The sequence below is a fragment of the Sylvia atricapilla genome, chromosome 2, assembly GCF_009819655.1.
Source record: "Sylvia atricapilla isolate bSylAtr1 chromosome 2, bSylAtr1.pri, whole genome shotgun sequence".
NCBI lineage: Eukaryota > Metazoa > Chordata > Aves > Passeriformes > Sylviidae > Sylvia > Sylvia atricapilla.
In genome coordinates, this window is record NC_089141.1 from 50,282,656 (window position 1) to 50,303,315 (window position 20,660).

The following is a 20,660-nucleotide window of genomic DNA, read 5'->3' on the forward strand; positions in this document are numbered from 1 at the left end:
CTGAAGTCACTCTTTAGTGCCTTCTAGGTTATGGAAAAAGGTTACAGTGTGTTAAGTGAAATATCAAGCTGAATTACTTCTAGCGGTGAAGCATTGCTCCACAGCCAGTACGCGCTTCACTGCCCTCTGTTTTCCCCACCTCCATTTAAATTCTTCTCCAGGTTTGGTCTTTATCTTCACATGACCCCCTCCAGCTGAGAGGGGAGGCAGTCAGTGCCCTATCTCTGTGGTTGTCACCATTGTTGTTTTCTTCTCCTTCAGTGAACAATTAATAATCCTCTTCTGTGAGAGGAAAGCTGGCAGCTATGGTTTTCACCATTTTTTTAGAAGACAAAGGAAGCCTAAATTCTATTATACAGACAAAACAGATAAATAACAAAAACACTCTTACCATATCCTGCTACCACTACAAATTTAATATCTTGAATTTACCAGATACTTTTGCTGTATCTTGAGGCTCAAAATTCTGTTTCTTGATTCTAGTTCTCCAGTACCTGTATGGTCAAACAAAGACAGCCATGGTGATTCAGACAGAGAGATTTCACACCAAGAACTGGCAATATCTTAAATGATGTGGACCTTTACTTTATGGGAGCTCCTGCTATGGTAGGGGGAGAAGATGAACTTTTAAGTAAGCAAGAAGTGAGGTAGGAGACCTGCAGCTGGTGCACTTCTGGCACAGCTCCTAGTGTTTGCTGAAGGCTGCAGCTGTCTTAGCCAGTTCCCATGAACTCATGAACTGTCATAATACATACAGAGAATGTCGTAGTTTTCTTTTTTCTTTTTTTTTTTTTTTTTTTCCCTTTGAGGCCTTTTGATTGTGACCCACTCTCTCAATTATTCTGTGCATGAGCAAACCCTGTGTGAGCTAGATGCAGCCCTCCTTTCAGTGTACAGCTTGACGGTTTGTTCCTGGGGTCTGCCCACAACTGAAAAACCAGGCACTTACATATCTAAACATGGACTTAGATGTGCAGTTTAAAGAACTTCTGCTTAAAATTAAAGACCTGCTCCTCTTTAAATTGAGCTAATTAATTTGGATTAGAGTTCTGTCCTTGTTAAAGTTAAGGTCAGCTTTGATGATTAGCAGTTACCTTTAGGACAACCTGCAGTCACAGTCTAAAATTCAGTGTCTACATTTGGATATGTACAGGCCTTTAAAAAAGAGGAAATCACCTATTTGAGGGCAGTCTTCTGGTACTTTCAAGTAGCTACTAAAGCTTGGGCTTTATTTCATTGGGGACATTACAAGAGTCAAGAACTACAGACATCTCACATTCTCATAACACAGGTTCTAAAACAATGACAGATATTCATGAAAGAAGTGAAAAAATGAGGCAGTGAAAACCAAGCAAGTGACCGTACTTTAATGAAGTGTACATTGAAATAGTGACCTACACTTATTTCATGGAGTGTGAAGTATCATTTGACCTCATTTCCTACTGTTATAAACTGTTTGCTATAGCCAGGCGGTTGGGCATCTGAAGGTTTCTGTGTGGTTCTGGCCAAGTCTCTATATATGGATGTTGCTTTCCATAGTTCCAGTCCATTGCCAAACGGAATAGGGAAGCAAGGAAATTACCATTCTAACTAATTTTATTAACAACAGCTCGTTAACCAAGTCTTTTATAGGAACAAGAAGGTGAAGAACATGTCTTAAAATACTTGAATGTATAGCTTTACACCTTGAAACTATGGTCATGGAGTATAACAGAGCAGTTCACTTTTTCTCTTCAAAAACCAGTTATTTTTGGCTCAAACTGACAATGTCTTTCTTCCAATTTGTTCAGTTCACATTTATGCTTCACATGTTATGGCACTGAGCATTTCAAAAACCTGTCTGCAAACAGGTTTTAAAATCACTAATGTACTGCTTCACCTTTTGCGAGGCAACTTGCAGAGGGTTTTTATTACACAGAAACAGTAATTTTCCAGATTTATTTGAACTAGTTTTACCAAAATCATACTGTAAGATGAAAACTCACCTATTCTGGAAATCTCACTAGATGTTGTAAAATCCAAACAGACAGAAATGTCTGTTTTCAGATTTTTGTATTCATTTTGGTAACCCCAGTCAAGTTTAAGAAAACTTTACAACTCATGTTTCCTTGACATGAAACCTCACTAAAAGACATAGTTTTTCTCTGGCTGCAAACACGTGCATTTAGCAAGCTGTAAAGAAAAAAAAAAAAAAAAAAAAAAAAAACAACTGTAAAGTGAATGCACTTTCTGTAACAAAGCCAGAGGTTAAATTTTTTCAAGGGACTGGCATTTCAGGGGTGTATTGCATTCTCTTCTCCATTCAGACTTCTTTAAACAAACCTGCTTGGCATCTCACCTGTGACCTACCTGTCTGGGTGTCTTCTCAGGGCCAAATCTTAGTTTTGCCATACTGACATTGTGTAAACTGTTAATTGATAACATTGTTAAGCTTGTGCGACTCAAATTCACAGACATAACAAGTAAATCCAATAGAAAATGTGACTTAGGGTAATTTGGAGAATAAAAATACAATTTTCATGTAAAGCCTGTATCATTGAGATATACAAAATAAAACATGAACTTGTGTTTTTTTTAATGTATAATTTTAATCTTATCAGTACTATCAATGTACACACACACATACACTGACAAGCTCTGCCCTCTGGAAATGTAAGCCAGCTAAATAAAGCACACTATAAATGTAGAACAGAGTCCATGCCACAGACCCTTTATTGAAAATATTTTATTATTGTAAATATTCTAAATTGTTGCTTGACAGATTCTCAGAATAATTGTGTATTTTACTTAATGAAGTTTGACAGATTGCATCTGAAAGGGGAAGAAAAGAAAAACTCTTATAGAAACTCCCATTAATACTTTCTAAGTCTTAAATGGGAATAGTCAGTATTCTAAACCAGACTTTATGATCTGTGATAATTTATCTTACAAAAAAATAGCATGAAGTTCTACATCCTAGATCAATGTCCAGTATACTGTTCTTCTCTCACACATGTGAATTTTGAGGTGCACTGTTTGATGATGTTTAATCTAAATTTTTCCAGATATTATCTATAAGAGTCTGTTCCCACTTTGGAACAGTTTTTGTCTTCTGTCTTCTCAGGTTCTCCAAACCTGGAATTGTCATGCATTATGAGATACAATTTCCCCAGTTCTGGGGTGTAGCTGTAGTCTATATTTCTCTCCTGGTATCAAAAGACTAAAAATTACACCCACTTATTGTTGTTTAAAATCAATGTTACTGAATGTAATTTTGTCAGTGTAATTAATAAAATCTCCTGTGCATAGGATGCATGGATACATAATGCACCTGTCCTGTCTCTCCACAGCAGTTGAGCTGATCCTACACTTACACAGCTGTAAGTTACCCTTTTGGCTTCATGAGTGTCACATTGAGATATAAAATGAACAGCTGGCTGCTCCCAATAGGCTTTGCATGCAGTGCTGGAAAAGAAAGATAACTCAATGGAAAGAATGTTTTCTCATGTTTGTCTAAACAGCATTATTAGGAGGGCTGGAGAAGTCAAACTCCTCCATCTGTGTAACACATTCCATCGATTCATTTGGGGGGCAGGGCAGTGTCTGCTCGCTTTGACACAGCTTTCCTCTGCAGTTGACCCCCTCTTTATTTTACTTTTACTATATCAAAAAGATCCATTTATATACAATTTCTTGAGATTTTTCTCTCCTGCCTACAGAAGAGTCAGTTACCCCTTGTAGGAATGAGAGGGTCTTAAAAGTTTTCATTTACTGTTAGAGAGAATTATTTATTCAGTAACTCTCTGACTATCATTGTTGTAGGTTTGCCTCCAGACCTGCAAATCCATGAGTGCTTGTAGAAGGATGTGTGTGCCTAAAAACTCAATAAGCTTTTAGCAAGAAATCCTTCCTCTGCTGTCTATGTCATGAATCAGACGACAGGGCAGTAATACTGATGGAAGCACATGACTACACAAATAAAATCCCAGGCTGAGGCAAGGAGCTCTGATGCCCAGACACCTCTTTCAATTTTTATTAAAAGGGAAGAAGCTTTTAAATTCTATTGTCCTAGAAATGGAGAGATTTCAAATTTCTCCCCAGAGCAGTGGTAATATGTCAAAGGAGCAGTGTTCCTTTGGCAGACTTGCCCTAGAAGGGATCCTGCTAGTAGATTTTGACCAGTACAAATAAGCTGAGCTCTCTTAACACCATGGTCCCATCAAATGGAGGCAAGAAAACCCTGAAATGTGGCTTAAAAACCTCATTAGTAGACTGCTTTAGGTACAGTACACATGAAGAGCCAATGATACATTGAAAGCCAAGAAAAGCTTTGTAGTAAGGGGTGGTTTTTTAGCTCAGTGTGAGCTAGAAGGAGTTTTGTGGATCATCCTATCCAAGGCTCTGCCTTATGTTTATATAATGTTCATTCCACCTTAATCTAAAACCTAACAGGATTTCATGGCCTCACTAGTCTTGTAGAATGTCACCACACCGAGGGCTGGAAACTTCTGATTTCTTGTCTCTGTTTGTCATGGCTATCTTATGCCCATTTGTTCCCGTGTCAGCATTATCTTTCAGCATCAGTGGCCCTTCTCTGCACTTAGTTTCCTGATGTATATAGACAGCATTCTTACTCCCTTTTAGCCTTTGTTGCACTGAGCTCTACAGCATGGGTATTTTAGGCTCTTCTCATCAGATAGTTTTGCCATTCTTCTGATTATGTTGATTTCTTTTTCTGCAGTCTACAATGCAAATTAGACTTTTTCAAGCATGGATGATCAAAGCTGTTCCAGATAAGCTCTCACTAGTGCTCTGTATAATGGCATGCATGCTTCTAATTTCCACCCCATTCCTCAGTTTATCTTAGGATCATAGCACATGGAGAGGGTAGGAAGGTCATAGTTATGATGTGATCAACTCACATAACAACATTTCTTTTCCCTCCATTGTATCTAATGAATGTCTTTCATTTCTAGAGAAATCCCTGTGACTGGTTTCTATTACCTCATACTTTAAGCTATAAGATTTCATCTCGCTACTATTGTTCTAATCCTCAAGGTCATTAAATTCTCACTTTGATATTCCAGTCCTCTACTTTATCATGAAGCATTATGTATGCTTCTATTTAAGAAAATAATGGACATGTATTAAATCCTCTTCCACATACTTTTGTCTCTTCCTTATGATTTCAGATCTTTGGTTTCAATGTCTAATTCTTACTGTACAGCATACAGATACAGAACAAAAACATACAGAGAAAAGCCAAAACAGTTTGTCTGGGATGACCTTACATTAGTAACACATTTGTTGTACAATCAAATTTCTTAATTCAATCCTTGATACTGCTCCAAGGAATGAAAAATGTTTGGGGTTACCCCTGAATCAACGGCAAACCGTAAGACATTTGAGAGCTTCATCATCGCTATAGTTTTTTAACAGAAATGAGAATATCATGTTGTTATTCGGAACAATTTAGTGAATCTGTGTTCAAAATAATTGCTCAGATACTCATTCAGGTATCCCAAAGATAAACTTGCAACATAAATGGTACTAAATAATATTTTTGTCTAACTTAATTTGGTCATCTAATATATAGAGAAAACTTTTTTTTTCTATTCCAACTATTCCAAATAGACGTTCTTGATTTTGTTCATGTAAAACCAACAAAGTATTAATATAATCTACAACTGTAGCATCTTACCTACCAGTCTGCATTAGTGTTTTATTTTTCAGTGGTGCCAGACTCTTTCCAGTGGTGCCCAGTGACAGGACAATGAGCAATGGCCATACACTAAAGCAAAAAGCATTCCACTACAACATGAGTAAGAACTTAGAGGGTGGCAGAGCACTGGAACAGGCTGCCCAGTGAGATCATGGCATCTCCCTTTCTAGAGACATTCAAAACCCACCGGACATGCTCCTGTATTACATACTTTAGGTGACCCTGACTTGGCAGGTGGGCTGGACTGGGTGATCTCCTGAGATTCTTTCCACCCCTAAAATTCTTTGATTCTGTGACACTGTGTTTCCAAATGAATGACTACTGTCTAAATGCTAGCACGTATTATGGAATGAGTCAAACAATATAGGTCAAAAACATTTTAGTAGCACAGAGTGCAGATCAAGGGGAGTCCTATGTGAAAGTGAATTGTGGCAACTATGAACATTTACCTTAATGAAGTTCTTAATTAGGTCAAAGTATTTAGTTAGTGCAAGCAGTAAATTTGTGGTTACATTATATTAGTAAAAGTTCTGTCAGGCATTTCAAAGTGTAAAGCAGCTATAAGGTGATGGTCATTCGGCCCCTTGACTTGCTGCTGGTTGAACCCAGCTTGTAAACTTCCTTGAATGCTGGGGATTTTTGACAGTGCAAAACACTCTTTAGAGGTTTGTGAAGAAAATATTCAGATGTGCAAATTTATATATGGAATTTCTGCTGAAACTAAATGAGAATTCAGCAGCTTTTATGACTTTGAAAAGTTTCCCACAGGGAGATGATCTCAGTGTCTTTCCTCCCATGTGTTTCTAAGAAAATCCAGGTCTAAAAGGATCTGGATTGCACATTTCTAGTCAGAGATATGTAAGTGATTAAGTATTTGTAACCAAACATAAATGCGAAGTCTCTTCAGACAGGCTTAGATCCGTGTATCATGTCAGAGCTATCTGAAGAGGTGACAGTTTACTGACACTGTTTTTCATGTCTTTTTTCATAAAAATATATATAAAGAATATGTAATTCTTTGACAATTACATTTGTTTGGTACAATAAATAAAGGCTCTATTTTTAAATCCATATCAGCTTGCTTATTAGTTTTAGCTCCTCCAGACAGTGAGGAACACTATGATTTCTGTGTTTGCATGCAGCATGTTAGCTATTATCCATGCACAAAGGAAGAAAGAGTTCCAGAGGTGATTGAGTATAAGGACTCAGTCCTGCAATGACATCTGAGCAGTTGCAGCATCTTCCAGAAGAGTTTCTTAGTTGATAGTAACAAGAATGTAAGCAAAAGAGTTGGTTAAAGCATAACCACAGAGCAAATGCAAATGCATATTTGAAAGATTTCTAAAGCCTTCATTTGTAGCTGTGTTGTTTATGTACTTGAAAAAAAACTGACAAAAAATGATGAGTCAAAATTGAGTGAATTGTGTTGTATCGGTTTGGAGTATGAAGATGAAACTTGAACTGATGTAAGCTCAGCTGAAAAGTACTGAAACGTGGTTTTGCACTTCACCTGTAATTTACAAAGAGAGAGAATTTGATTGAGTCACAGTATTTATTTCAAGTTCTGTCTTCCCTTTCTCTTGCATTCGGCTTACCTGTGCGATGCTGCCATTCATGGTCACCATCCCTAATATACAATCCCGGTTTTTATAGGTTCTCAACCTAGTGCAGTCCTATGTCACGCTGAGGGTCCCTTTGTACGTCTCTTACGTTTTCCACTCTCCTGTGGGCATCGGAGGCTGGCAGCATTTCGACCTGCAGTCAGAGCTCCGGCTGACTTTTGTGTATGACACTGCCATCCTGTGGAAGGATGGGATCGGCAGCCCACCTGAAGCAGAGCTGCAAGGTGGGTGTTGAGTTTCTTGGCGTAGAACTCGTGCTCTGTTATAAGAGTATTGTTTGCTACAGTAGGATAGAAAAAAAAATGAAATTTTCATGTATTATCAACTGTAGTCTGTCATTTCTGAGCACTCACAGGTGTCTGCTGGAGTGTTTCTGAAAATCAAGTAAAGTTTACATCAGCTCTTTTACTGCAAAGAAAGACAATTGTTATATTTGAAATACATGCACAAAATTTAAAAATTTTATATCTACTCAGAACTTTAGGGTACATTATGTAACCAAATTGTTAGCACACAAGATGTGTTGAAGATTTTCTGTGATACCATTTTTTTCTCACTATGAATGGCCAGTTTCAGAAACTTTTGATATTTTGAAAACATTATGAAACATTCCAAAGAAACAGAGCTGTGTAATGGGGGCTAGTACTCTCCTCTGTGTGAGAGTAGTAAACTCTGAGACATTCTACAATATGTTGGATACAATCAGTAAATGTTTGTGAGTGTAGCTAGTAGTCAACAAGTCAAAATCTATCAGTGCAGAATTTATCTTTTAAAACCAATAATTTAATTTTTAAAAATAGTGACATACAGATGTACGTGCAAGATTAAAATATATAGTTACACCTGTGTGCTGCATTGTTCATTTTATGCAAATTTACTTACTATTTCCCAGCATTACACTTCAGGTGGTTCCTATCTCTCCCAACCTAAGGTAGAATACAGTACCAGCTGTAATTATGTACATACACAGTTTCAGGACTCCTGGGAACTTAAAATCACTTTTTGCTTCTGCTAACTCTGTATATGAACTACAGAAGTCATTGCTATGCCATTTCTGTCCTTATGTTAAGAGCAGGAAATGAGGAGCAGCAAAGGGGAACCTGCAGTGCATGAAGAATGAAGCATGTCATGCCATGCCTAAAGAATAAGCCACATGCCACAAATCATGTGATGTGCTAGTCGCCAAATAACAACCAGATCTAATCCTCTGTCTCAGCAGTTAAGTGGTGCATCTGTGCCACAATTTCCCGTCTTTAATTTCTTTACTTCTCTGTTTAAGAAGCTGATGGCCACGTCTTTGGAGGTGCTGAACATTGTCAGTTCCCTTTGAAAACAACTAGTACAAAATAACCCCCAACATATCCCAGTCTCATTTGGGTAGTATTTTTATAGCCATTGTTTTTCTGGCAGGGAGGGGTTAACTGGTTTCCAGTTTCTTTCCATACCTCTCAATTCTTATAATTGCCCTACATAAATCCTAAGTAACACTGTAAAGCAGTCAGGGTTTTCTAAAGCCCTAGTTCATATATGCATATATAGTTATTTCTATTGTACAAAGAAATATGATTGGTACAGATAATTTTGTACAGGTGGCATACATTCACACTGGTGTGTTAGATTTCCAGCACATTCATGGAGGGACATTCCTGTTTCCATCTTTTTCCTGGCAAGCAGAATGGTGGTACATCACTGGCTGTTTGTAAGGGAGTACTGGAAGAAATGTCTGAACTCTAAAGCTTTGCAGAACTCCAGAGAAAAAGGGTCTTGGCTGCAAGCTACAGAAGTAAACCACTTCTGATGTGTAAACAAGGTCTTGTAATCTGAAATTAGAATATGTAAGGCCTGTTTTGTGCCAAACTCATGCCAAAAATGTCCAGCAATGCAAAGCCTGTGAAAAGGAGTTTCACAAACTGTAGCACCCTAGAGCAGATTGCTGTGGAAGTCACAACCAGCTGCTCCAGCTAAGGCTGATAGTTGCTGCCTTGGCGCAGCAGGCAGGGAGGTGCTGATAAAGGGTATCTCTGAAGCAGCTTTCATTGGTAGGAGTCAGCTTGAATACCTGGTGAAAACAAAAGTCTTCCTTCTGCAGAACACCCTGGCAGCTGACCATGCTGCCTGAACCCAAGCACAGAGTGCTGTGTGGATTTTCCTCAGCCTACTAGACCAGCTGTGTGGGTCCATGGTAACATGTAAAAGTATGACTTTGCAGGGAAGTTCTCTATATGCTTTGGAATCACGTCCTGAAAACTCAAGGCCTCGCTATGTAAATTCTTGTTTGAGAAGAATTTGGAGTCAACCCAAAAAGTACCAGCGGGCCCCCCCAGAAATGTGACACGGCAAGGGTAGATGAAAGAGTGGGCCTGGTGTTTCACAGGAGTGTGATTTCTTTGTCACCAAACACCTGTTTGGTTTTGCTGGCAGGCTCCCTGTTCCCCACCAGCATGCGCATCAGTGAGGAGGGGCGCTTGGTTGTCAACTTCAAGACTGAGGCCCGGTTCCATGGTCTGTTTGTTATGTCCCATCCTGGTAAGTGTAACCTACCCCTTTGCAGTACTACAGAAATAAAGACACCCTCCACAAATTTGATAATATTCTTTTTTGTTTTTTCCTATTTCTGCTTCTAATGGCTGACTTTTTTCTATATACTGTGCTCCTCAGATACAGATTTTTCCTCTATTTTAGATTCCTTACTTTTCATTGATGGCTGTATTCAGGTTGTCAAACTTGTTGAAATATACATTAATCTGATGGAAGGCAAATAGTTCCACTTGACCAGGAGCCTGATAGATGAAGTCCTACACCATTGTGTCCATCAGAGATCTATAGATATATGTTTTTAACCCCATAGTTATAATTACTGTTTACTTATATTGCCCTGGGTACTTAGCATTAAAATTTCTTTTCTAACTTGAAGCTTTTCTAGGTTATTTATACCTTTTTCAGAGAGCAGGAAAAAGTCTTGTGTGGGCATTGTATCACTTTGTTAATATAACGCTCTCACGGGCATTCAATTAGTCGTTGCTGAGGACCTGTTCCTGCAATTTAATCTGTTTAAACCCACCCCAGTGCCTTTATTCAGAATAATTACAGGTGTAAGACTCTGTAGATTCTGTCTACAGACATAAATCTGAGCATGAATGCCAGCCATGGAAAAGAATATCTAACTAAATTAAATCTGCTGAACAACAGTGAGAAGAGGAAAAAAATAGGAAATCTCTTTTAGTTTAACTCAAATGTTTTTAACCCATAAAACGCCTTCATCGTGCTTCTATTTTTTTTCTCAGCTGTCCTCTAGTGTGTTTGGGTTTGCTTATAAGGTGGAGACAGAAGCATTCAATTACTAAGAGAAATTATGTTGTGTTTCCCTGGGCTGACATTCCAAGTTTAAAGCAGGAGGGGTTATAGATTTCTGCTACTCTACTCTTACAATTTTGACTGTCTCTTAAATTTATTCTTCATACAGTTCTCGTTGTGTAGCCCAAAAGCAGCTGCTGAATAGGCACTTAAACGAGAATCAAGGAGACCCAGCTGAATTGGCAGTAATTGATTTTAGTTTCAGTTAATAAAACCCAGTGCCCTGTGAAGGTATTAACGTCAGCTATGGCATTATGTTAATGAATTATTGGGAATGTTTTTCAGGCTCTGAGAGTTTGCAATGAAACACTAAGGGTGACAAACCTGTCTCTTTGGCATGTTTCTAGCTTCATCTTTGACTTCCATGGTTATGTCAGCTGACCACCCAGGCCTCACTTTTAGCCTCAGCCTCATCCGGAGCGAGCCAACCTACAACCTGCCAGCCCAGCAGTGGAGTTTTGTTTCGGACTTTGCGGTAAAACCTCAGCCCTCACTAAGCCCCCTGCTGCCCCAGCCTGGTGGTTGGGATGTGGGTGTGCATCTCCCCCTCTCTTTGTGTCCAGGTTCGAGACTATTCTGGAACGTACACAGTGAAGCTGATAGCCTGCACCACGGCCCCACATCAGGAGTACAGCCTGCCTGTCATCTGCAGTCCCAGAGAGCCCATCACGTTTGATCTGGACATCAGATTCCAGCAGGTACCGTTCCAATGACATCTTCATCATGTTTCCTTTCTAATTTGATTCCCATTTGTTGGTCTTGTAATAAGACTACTAGAAGCTGAATTTTCTGCTAATAAACAAGGCATTCCTAAATTGATGGGAGAGCACATACTCCTCTCCTGCTAGATAACCATTTGTTTAGGGAGAGTTACTGTGGCGCAATAGTAACATTTGGGAATTACTTTTTTTGTTTGTTTGCTAACTTTCGTAGTAAATAGTTTTGTCAGGTAATTACTAAAATACAAAACTATTATCAGAAGGTTTTCATCTGACACAAAATCAGAGTTAGGTCTCTGGTATTGAAAGTGGAGCCTCCAAAGGAAGATTCATTCTGTCCTAAGATAGAACTTCATTTACTTACTGTAGAAGGAGGTGTAGATAGGCAACGCTGGTGAAATGCTTAGCTTTAAAACTCACAAAAGTGGCCAAAACAAATGGGAACATATGGTAACAGGCAGGCAGCATACCTTTCTCAAAGCCTAGCTGGGAAGCTCTGTAGCTGTGAACAACTTATGAAGAAGTGGATTCCGCTGTAGAAAACATTGGTTTAAAAAAAAACAACAACTGGAGGTCATGTTGGATAGTTAGGAGAACATAAACCATCAGCTTTCCAGGTTATCAAAAGGGCTAGTGTGACCTTGGGATGTGTAAGGGGGAAGTTATATAATTTCTGTTTTTTGGAGCCAATACAGCTAATAGTGGAACAGTGTGGCTGTGGTTTCATGCTCGTTGATAGTATAGATTATGGTATTAAATCATTTTACAGAATAAATCCATGTTAGTCAGGGGTACACAATCACTTTTCTGTTGACTTAGCCAGAGTACACAAGGGAATGTATGCAGTCTTTATGCTTTCGTTTGGCATTATGCCACCTGTGGGAGAACAGATGATTCCTGATAGGGCATTAAGTCCTGGCAAAGAAGAGGGATGATACATGATCTGATGTGAAACCTGCCTTCTCTGAGTTAACCACATTTCAACATTTTGGAGAAGTTTGAATGGAATGGGTGAGGGGAATTTATACTAGTTCAGCACTTCAGCCTTTGTCTGGCATTTCTAATCTACTCCTAGGGACTCTAAAGCAATTAATATCTATGCTAAATTACAACTTGTTCCTGATCCTAGTATAAACAATAAGATGTTAATATTTCAAAGAAAGGTCAAAAAATGTGCAAAAATGATTGCAAAATGGGCAAAGAAACCTAGGAAGAGACCTAACCTTTGCCTGGAAGTAGCCTACAAGTAAAAGCAATGGCTAAGAATTAGAACTGCCTTGGAATAAATAAACAACTGTAGGGGTTATTTTATCAGATAAAGTTTTAATAATACAGTACATGGAAGCTTCAGGTACATCAATTCAGAATGTGCATAAGGTGCAAAGTTGCAACAACATCATAGACTGTGGCCAGCTAAACCCTCATCACCAACAATTTTCAAACCAAGACCAGCTCTTTTTCTTGAGATTTTCGTAATAAAAGGGCCTTGGACTTTTTGTGGCCCATGATAGTTTTTCCATCTGATCACACATTGAAACACTGTGTCCCAAAGCAGGTCCCAAAAAAGCAGCAGTACCATAGCACAAGCTCTGTCGGCAATATCTAGCACTTTACCACTGAGATTTTTTTAGTCATTCTGCAAAACTGAATAAGCATTGGTATCCACTCTTTTACAAATAAGAAAAAAAAGTACTGAAGGATGAGACTGGAGGATGGTGTTTCTTAAGCTAGGGAATGCCTGATACCATGCACAGGCCCACTGCATCCAGTCCTCTGGCACCCAGTGCTAGAAAGACCTGGGCCTGTTAGAGGGGGTCAGAGGAGGACCAGAAAAATGGTCAAAGGGCTGAAACACCTCCACCTACAAAGAAAGGCTGAGAGATTTGGGGTTGTTCAGCCTAAAGAAGAGAAAGAGCTAAGGAGACCTTGATGTGGCCTTCCAACATCTTACTAGGCTTGTAAAGAAAGACAGACTTTTTACCAAGGGCTGCATTGACAGGATAAGGGGCAACTGAAAGAAGGAGGGTATGTTTAGATTGGATGAAGAGACATTTTTTGCAATGAGGGTGGTGAGGCACTGGACAGGTTGTCCAGAGAAGCTGTGGATGCCCCATCCCTGACAGTGTTCAAAGCCAGGCTGGATGAGGCTCTGAACAACCTGGTCTAGTGGAAGGTGTCCCTGCCCATGGCAGAGAGGTTGAGTAAGATGGTCTTTAAATGTGCCCTCCAACCCAAACCACTCTGTGACTCCCAGAAAGCAGTGAGTGTAGGGGCCACAACTGGACCAGAATTACTTTTGACTGCAAAGTCTAACAATAAAATCATAAGGCAAGACAAGAGTTGTGTCCACCAATTCTTAGTTTAATGCTCCAGCTCCCATATTGAATTATCTTCTTGGGCTTTTTAATATGAAGATTTTCATTTCTTTGGAAACTTTTTCTTGCAATTTCCTTTGCAATTGTTTTCACTGGTCACAAGTGAGGAACCATTTTAAGAATCAAGAATAAGATGTATTTGGTATTTCCCCACGTTTCCAACATTTCCTTTTTTAACATGAATCGTCTGCATGTCTCCTTTTTCCTCTCTCCATGGCCCCTGAGGAGTGAAACAGGTAGCTTGGAACTCTAGTGAGGATTGTATTACCACTGTCTCACTCTGGGATTCCCTGAAAATGAACAGTATTCAACCTCCAAGCTTTGCTTTCTTTATCCGAATCCTTTCATCATCTCTTTTCTTTCAATGTGTATGGCTATTTCCTGACAGGAGCCCTTCCATACTCAGGATACTTGTTGTCTTGGGATGGACAAATTACAAGAGTGCTCTGTTCCTTGAGCTACCAAGTATTACTTGGGCTTTGATCCCATAGGTGATTTGCAATGTCCCCACCTTGTCCAAGTGCAGAATTGATGGACATGGCAAATAGGCAGAAAATATTGACAGTTACTCTTCTCACCCAGGAGATCCTCACAGATTATTTTTTAAGAACTCTTATATAAATTGTCTCAAATGTCCATGAAAATAATTACGCTTAAAATACTGTCATAAATAACACAGTTGGAAAACAGTTGTGCTAATTAAGTATTTATGGAACTACAATGGCCTGTTTTCCAGGCTTTTAGAAAGAAGCATTCCAAGGGAATGGAATTTTTTATCTCTCTTCTTTTTCTTTGCAAAGGTTATGACAGTAGGGCTCCTTTTTCTGAAGAGTAGCGCTCCATTTATAAAAAGGTTTGAGCTGTACATTCTTCTCTCCAGATCCTGTTGCTTTCATAGTTTTGGGATTTTCTTGTGAAATGGACCCTTGTCCATGAGCCAGCAAGAATGTTTTCTTTGTTGTTTTCTTTCCTTCCTGTCCACACAAGTATACATATATATACACAAATATACATATATATGTTATCTTCTCTTTTTTTGTTGTTTAGTGGCCTTTTGTTCTTTTTTCTTTTTTTTGGATGTATGTGTCTTCCACATTGTTTCCTCATTTCCTTTCATCCTTCTGAACTTTAGGCTCCCCCAGTACTTCTATTCACTGTATAATTTCCCTTTTATTATGCCATGTCCCTTTACAGTTTGCCTTCTCTCTTTTGTTTTATGGTCTCATGAAAAACTGCCGCTGATAGTATTGATTAATTTTATACTTTTCATGTAATTGAGGAGGAACCAGAGATAAGTGTGTCAAATATCTAATGATAAATACTAGCATAAAAAAGATGTTCAAATGGTCTGGTGTATTTTCACATGCATGATCTAATAAATCCTGCAGCACATTAGAAGAACTAGTACTTGCAAATAAATTCTCAGCAATGCGTGTTTTCAAATATTGATAGTGGATCAGAAGCAGAGGTGACACTTGTGTGTAAGAATGAAAACAGGATAGAGAAAACACGCTGTGATGAGTCAGAGACAAGTTATTGAGGGAAAAATTTTCCTCCAGTTACTCCCACACATAAGTTGCCCTGGACACCTCCTTAGCTGGGATTTGGAAAAATGTAGTGGGAAGAAACTAACCTAGAATATTGTCACATATCACAGATGTGGATAATCCAAAGGTTGTTTGCATATAAAATACAGAGACATATGCTTCTAGTAACAGATCTTTTTGTTAAACTGTATTATTGCATGTAGATGTGCAGAGCTGACATCTGATGTACATTGGGAGAAGCTCATGCTTTGATTTAAGAGTTTAAGATCATGCTATTTTTTTTTTCATTAAAAAGTTTTGTTGAAGAGCCTTATACTTTTGTGGTTTTAGGTCAGTGACCCAGTGGCTGCTGAGTTCAGCTTGAACACCCAGATGTTCCTCCTCTCCAAAAAGACACTGTGGCTGTCTGATGGCTCGATGGGCTTTGGGCAAGAGAGTGATGTTGCTTTCTCAGAAGGTACAATTGTGCACAGATCATACACATTTAATTTGTGTTCTACACTATCAGGATCCTGTTGCTGTCAAAACAAGACAGGAGTAAGGGTTTGTGCTTGTTGCACTAAGCTTCTTGACAAGGCTTTATTAGCTCAGCTTCAGAGCTATGCTAAATGTTCCAGTCTAACTGGATGTGCATTGTGTGCACTGTTCATAGGTGATGTCATATATGGTCGGGTGATGGTGGATCCAGTGCAGAATTTGGGTGATTCCTTCTACTGTAGCATCGAGAAGGTTTTCCTGTGCACAGGAGCTGATGGATATGTACCCAAATATAATCCATCCAACACTGAATATGGGTGCCTTGCTGATTCTCCATCCCTTCTGTACAGGTTTAAGATTGTGGTAAGTGTTCTAATTCTGGGAGGATGCATATATATTTTTTTTTCCTTTTTTTTTTTTTTTCTAACTTGTCTTCTATCCAAAATCCAACTGTTTAAAACCTTCTCAGAAGCACCAAATTTTTGACTCAAGCTCCAGGAACATGAACTAACATGAACTGATGGAGGCAGTATCTTGCCTTTTTTCCTCCTGGTTTTATTTATCTTTCTGGGAGCTGTCTACATTAAGAGTTTGACCTAAGTTAGAATCCCAAAATATGCTTTTTCTCTGCATTGTCTGTATCCACTGACCATAGAGAGAATTTTAGAAGGCATGCAAGTGAAGTAAAGGATTGGAATTTGCTTCATATTTAGCCACACAAAATCTAGTGTATACTGTAAAGTTAGTCATCCAGATTGCCTCTGTAGTCCATAGGGAAAGAGAAATACCTCTAAAGTTGGCTTGGATGATCTAATTTTCTTCTTGACAATAACTGTAGAGTAACCTGAGGTAACTACAGACTTGATGCCTGACTTTTAGAGTTAACTTTAAGTAAGGTAATTATATAATAAGCTAAACAAATTTACATGACTGTTAATGAAATGAAACGTAGCTTCTTCAGACTGAGAAATAGACTTCTTACTTTCATTTCACACCACATTTATGTATCTTTTTATTTAAGAAGTGTAGCTATGATTGTTCTCTGAAGTGTTAACACTCTAAAAGTGTTTCCCCCTTTTATTCCAGAAAGGTAAGTGATTAAATAGAAGTTAGTGCAAGTCAGATGGGACCACAACTGATTCTCATGTCTTTTCTCTTGTAGTAGTATTTCTCTAGACTGCATAAAATAGCATGTTTAAACTACACAATTTATACATTGCAAGTTAATACTAAAACTGTTTTTCCTCAAAGAAATAAATCTGCATTTCACAAACCCTTTCCCCCCCCATGCAGGACAAAGCTCAGCCAGAGACACAAGCCACAAGCTTTGGAAATGTACTTTTTAATGCAAAACTTGCAATAGATGATCCTGAAGCAATTCCATTAGTCAAACAGCCAGGCTCTGATGGATTTAAAGTAGACTCAACTCCTCTGTTTCAGGTATGATTTCTGCATCTTATTAGCAAGAGTACTGAACCAAGGAAGAAGTACTTGCACAAGTATTGTTGTTAACTGTGAATCAAATTGAAACCAACAGAAAGATTTGTTCTGATTCCAGTGGCAGTCAAATACAATTATAGATGCTTAGAAACTTCTAGGTATAAAATCTGGAACACTTACTAAAGTGTTTCTGTAGGGATACTCTTGCTTTTCTCTTGTATAATTCCACAGGCTAACCAGAAGTCATGCAAATTGTTCTTGTACATTTCTTTTAAGAAGTTAGTAAGATTTTTGTTGCACAGCATTGTTTTACTTCTTCCCATCTCACTTCTCAAAGACAAAAAAATTAAAAATCATAAGCATTTATAGTGAACTTAATCAACATCAAGTTGATACTCAGCATTTTCTGTACAATTCTTTCCTTGCAAACTTGCACAGTATGAAGCACTGGAAAGTATAAAAATTGACAACTAAGGGGTGCAACTACTTTTTAATTATATATAATCATTTGGCTGCGTGCATTCAGCCCTTTGATCTATATAACCCAGCCAAAAGGCTCTCTCTTCACTACTTGTCTCTAGTGCAAAACTGCATGCAAAGCTCAAGTGTGTAAATTAGTAGGAAAAATATGGAGGAGACTTTGATTCTACTCCTGGCCACCTCAGTGGTCTCACTGTAAAGGTCTCACTGTAAGCAGTAGAGTATTTAACAAAAAGGCCTACTTTAAAGTATAAAAAGAGTTTCACATCTGCCCCTGGGACAATGAATTCTCATTTTTTATGTGAAGAATCTATTTCCATGGATTCCAATGCCATGATTTTGGGTCCTCTTTTTGTCAAAAACATGAGAATATGAAGAAACAAAAGTATATCCTGAAAAATACTTGGAAAAACAAGAATAAAATAGAAAATGTGTTATTTTTCAAAATAACAAAACTGGGCTGCAACCATTCAAATTAACAGGCAATAGCTTTAGGACAGTATTTAGATATGCCTACTGGACTTTGTGGAAGCCAAATCTGGTATGTATCCAGGAAGGATGAGAGAAATGGAAGGAAGACAGTATCATCTCACACTCCAATTGCAGAGACCCATGGAGAGTGGATGAAGTGTTCAGGGACCCATGAAAATTGACTGTTCCGAAACCCTGCTCAAAGCAGGTTCACCTAGAGCGGGTTAATCTGGACCTTGAGCAGTTGTCTTTTGAACATCTCTATGGAAGGAGACTCCACAGACTCCCTGTTCCAATGTTCAGCCATCCTTGCAGTAAAAAATTGCTTTCTTATGTTTAGAGGGGATTAAAGCCAGGGTGTAATCACTTGGTAGATTGGGTTTGGAAGGTCCTTTTCTGTGCTCATCCACAGCTAATGATACTTTGTGTGACTTTTGGTACTAATAGTATCAAAACCATGTTGAGGCCATAGCATTCTTCGTCTGCGCTTGGTAGCCACCGAGTCTGACTGTGGAGAGGAATGGAGACTAAACCCTCTGAAAATTCTGGCAGAAAATACAACTCTTCTGGTGCACACTGGCATATAGTAAGGAGTTATCTGTGCATGACTTTGACAGTGCTTGTCCAGGCATTCCACTCAGAACAGAGGCTGGTCTTCTCTACATGTAGTGCTGCCCAGATCTAGTATGTGTGTGTTTAAATACAAAAAAATGTTTCTTCCCAGGTTTCTTTGGGCAGGGAGTGGTATGTCCATACAATCTACACCGTGCGCTCCAAGGAGAACGCCAACCGTGGGATTGGCAAAAGAAGCGTGGAGCAGCAGTACCACTCTCTCCTTAGTGCTGGGAGCCCAGGAGCATCCACATGGAGAAGGCAGAAGAGGGGAGTTGAGCAGGCCCCAGAACTTGCAAGAGACATTGGAGCAGGGAACAACCGAGGAACAAACATACAGCACATAGCCCTGGATCGCAGCAGCAGGAGACAGGGGCCTCAGAGGGAGGTGGCACTCAATGGTGTCCTCCCCAGGGAACTGGATAACCAAGGTGCAGGAATCAGCATTCTCACAATCATTGGTGGAGCTGCTGCCATTTTCCTTGCCATCTGCTTAATTGCAATTATTGTTTTGCTGCTGAAATGGAAGCAAAATTCTGACAAGAAGGAAAGCACAAACGAGCCAGGCAGCAACGAACCAATGATGCTACCACATAATTACAACAATGACAGCTCAGAAGTCTGATTCCAAGACCGCAGTATTCAAGCCAGAGTTGCCACAGTGCCTCAAAAAAACTCTTGAACTGCACATTTTTAGAAGCAGATAATGGTGACTCATGCGGAGTTCATTTGTTTCTAGGTGTACTTGAAATTTTTATACTGAGCTTTTACTTCGATTATCAACAACAGAAGAAGCTGAACTGAACCTCCCACTTTGCACGAAAGGAAATGCTGATGTCCCTATAACATGCACTAATCTTAAGCAGCAATTCAAGGGACTGCATTGTAAGGGAGAGATTATTGTTGTGGTCTTGTATTTTCTGACATTTCAAAAGAATAAAAGATGAACAAAGGTGCTACATATCCTGTCTGCAATAAGAGAGATCTCTTTCTTCAGAAACACATAATACTTGAGAGGAGGGATCCTTACACTCTTCTGTAAAATTTTGTACTGTTTCTCACAAAGAACTCAATGTCTACAAATAGTTTGAAAGGTGATAGAATGCCTTAGGCATGGATCCTCCGTCCTGTAAGTTTTTGACTTAATCTGTACCAGTGATTTTTTTTTTTTTGCTATTATGTAACTGAACTTTTTCAAAAGACAGCTAGATTATACAGCATAGCATTATAAACAGTTGCATGTCACAGGATTCAATACATACTCTTTCCTTCAAATTCTTATTCATCTATTTAATCTGAGATTTTTTTTTTATTTATGTTTATATAAAGCCAAAGAATGCAACAAATCCAGAAAAAAATTTTGGTTTTCACTGAAACTGAATGCTTATGTTCTGTTAAGTTTATAATGAATCATGGAAGTGTTGTAAGGTCAATTTTATTTTTAGTGCGTGTCCACTGCTGAGAAATGCAAGCATTAGTATTTTAGTGCCTAGAGAAGATGATAGTTAGATTCAAAGTACAGAGGACAAGGTTCTGCTGAACTGAGCCTAGGAATCATTGTAATGAATCCAGCCATTATTTGCCATGCTAAATAACAAAAAGAGAAGAAAAAATTAACATTTGATTGAATCAAGTAGTATTTATTTCTGTATAATCATAGCACATTTTGACAAACATGCTGGGTCATTGTTGTGCATTTTTTAACAAGTGACTACTTCTGCAAGAATAATTCTAATTTTCTCTCAGCATTCTTGATTTAGGTAACATGACAAGTTGGGATCAGTAGTGTCCTGTGTCAGTTTTCACCCAGACAAGACCTGTTCTGTCCCAAAGATGTTTTTATCCAGACAGGACCTTTTCTG

General features: G+C 38.7%; 1 protein-coding gene across 1 annotated transcript in view; it reads left to right on the top strand.

Annotated features, from left to right (window-relative positions):
- Positions 1 to 19,757, top strand: part of FREM2 (FRAS1 related extracellular matrix 2) — a 115,640-nt gene extending 95,883 nt beyond the window's left edge. Inside the window, exons 17-24 of the mRNA XM_066313206.1 lie at positions 7,355 to 7,547; positions 9,745 to 9,849; positions 11,025 to 11,152; positions 11,241 to 11,375; positions 15,649 to 15,775; positions 15,971 to 16,158; positions 17,089 to 17,235; positions 18,911 to 19,757. Coding sequence (XP_066169303.1) covers positions 7,355 to 7,547; positions 9,745 to 9,849; positions 11,025 to 11,152; positions 11,241 to 11,375; positions 15,649 to 15,775; positions 15,971 to 16,158; positions 17,089 to 17,235; positions 18,911 to 19,423 — 1,536 coding nt within the window. The 3' untranslated portion in view covers positions 19,424 to 19,757. The remainder of the gene's footprint in view (positions 1 to 7,354; positions 7,548 to 9,744; positions 9,850 to 11,024; positions 11,153 to 11,240; positions 11,376 to 15,648; positions 15,776 to 15,970; positions 16,159 to 17,088; positions 17,236 to 18,910) is intronic.
- Positions 19,758 to 20,660: the final 903 nt, after the last annotated feature.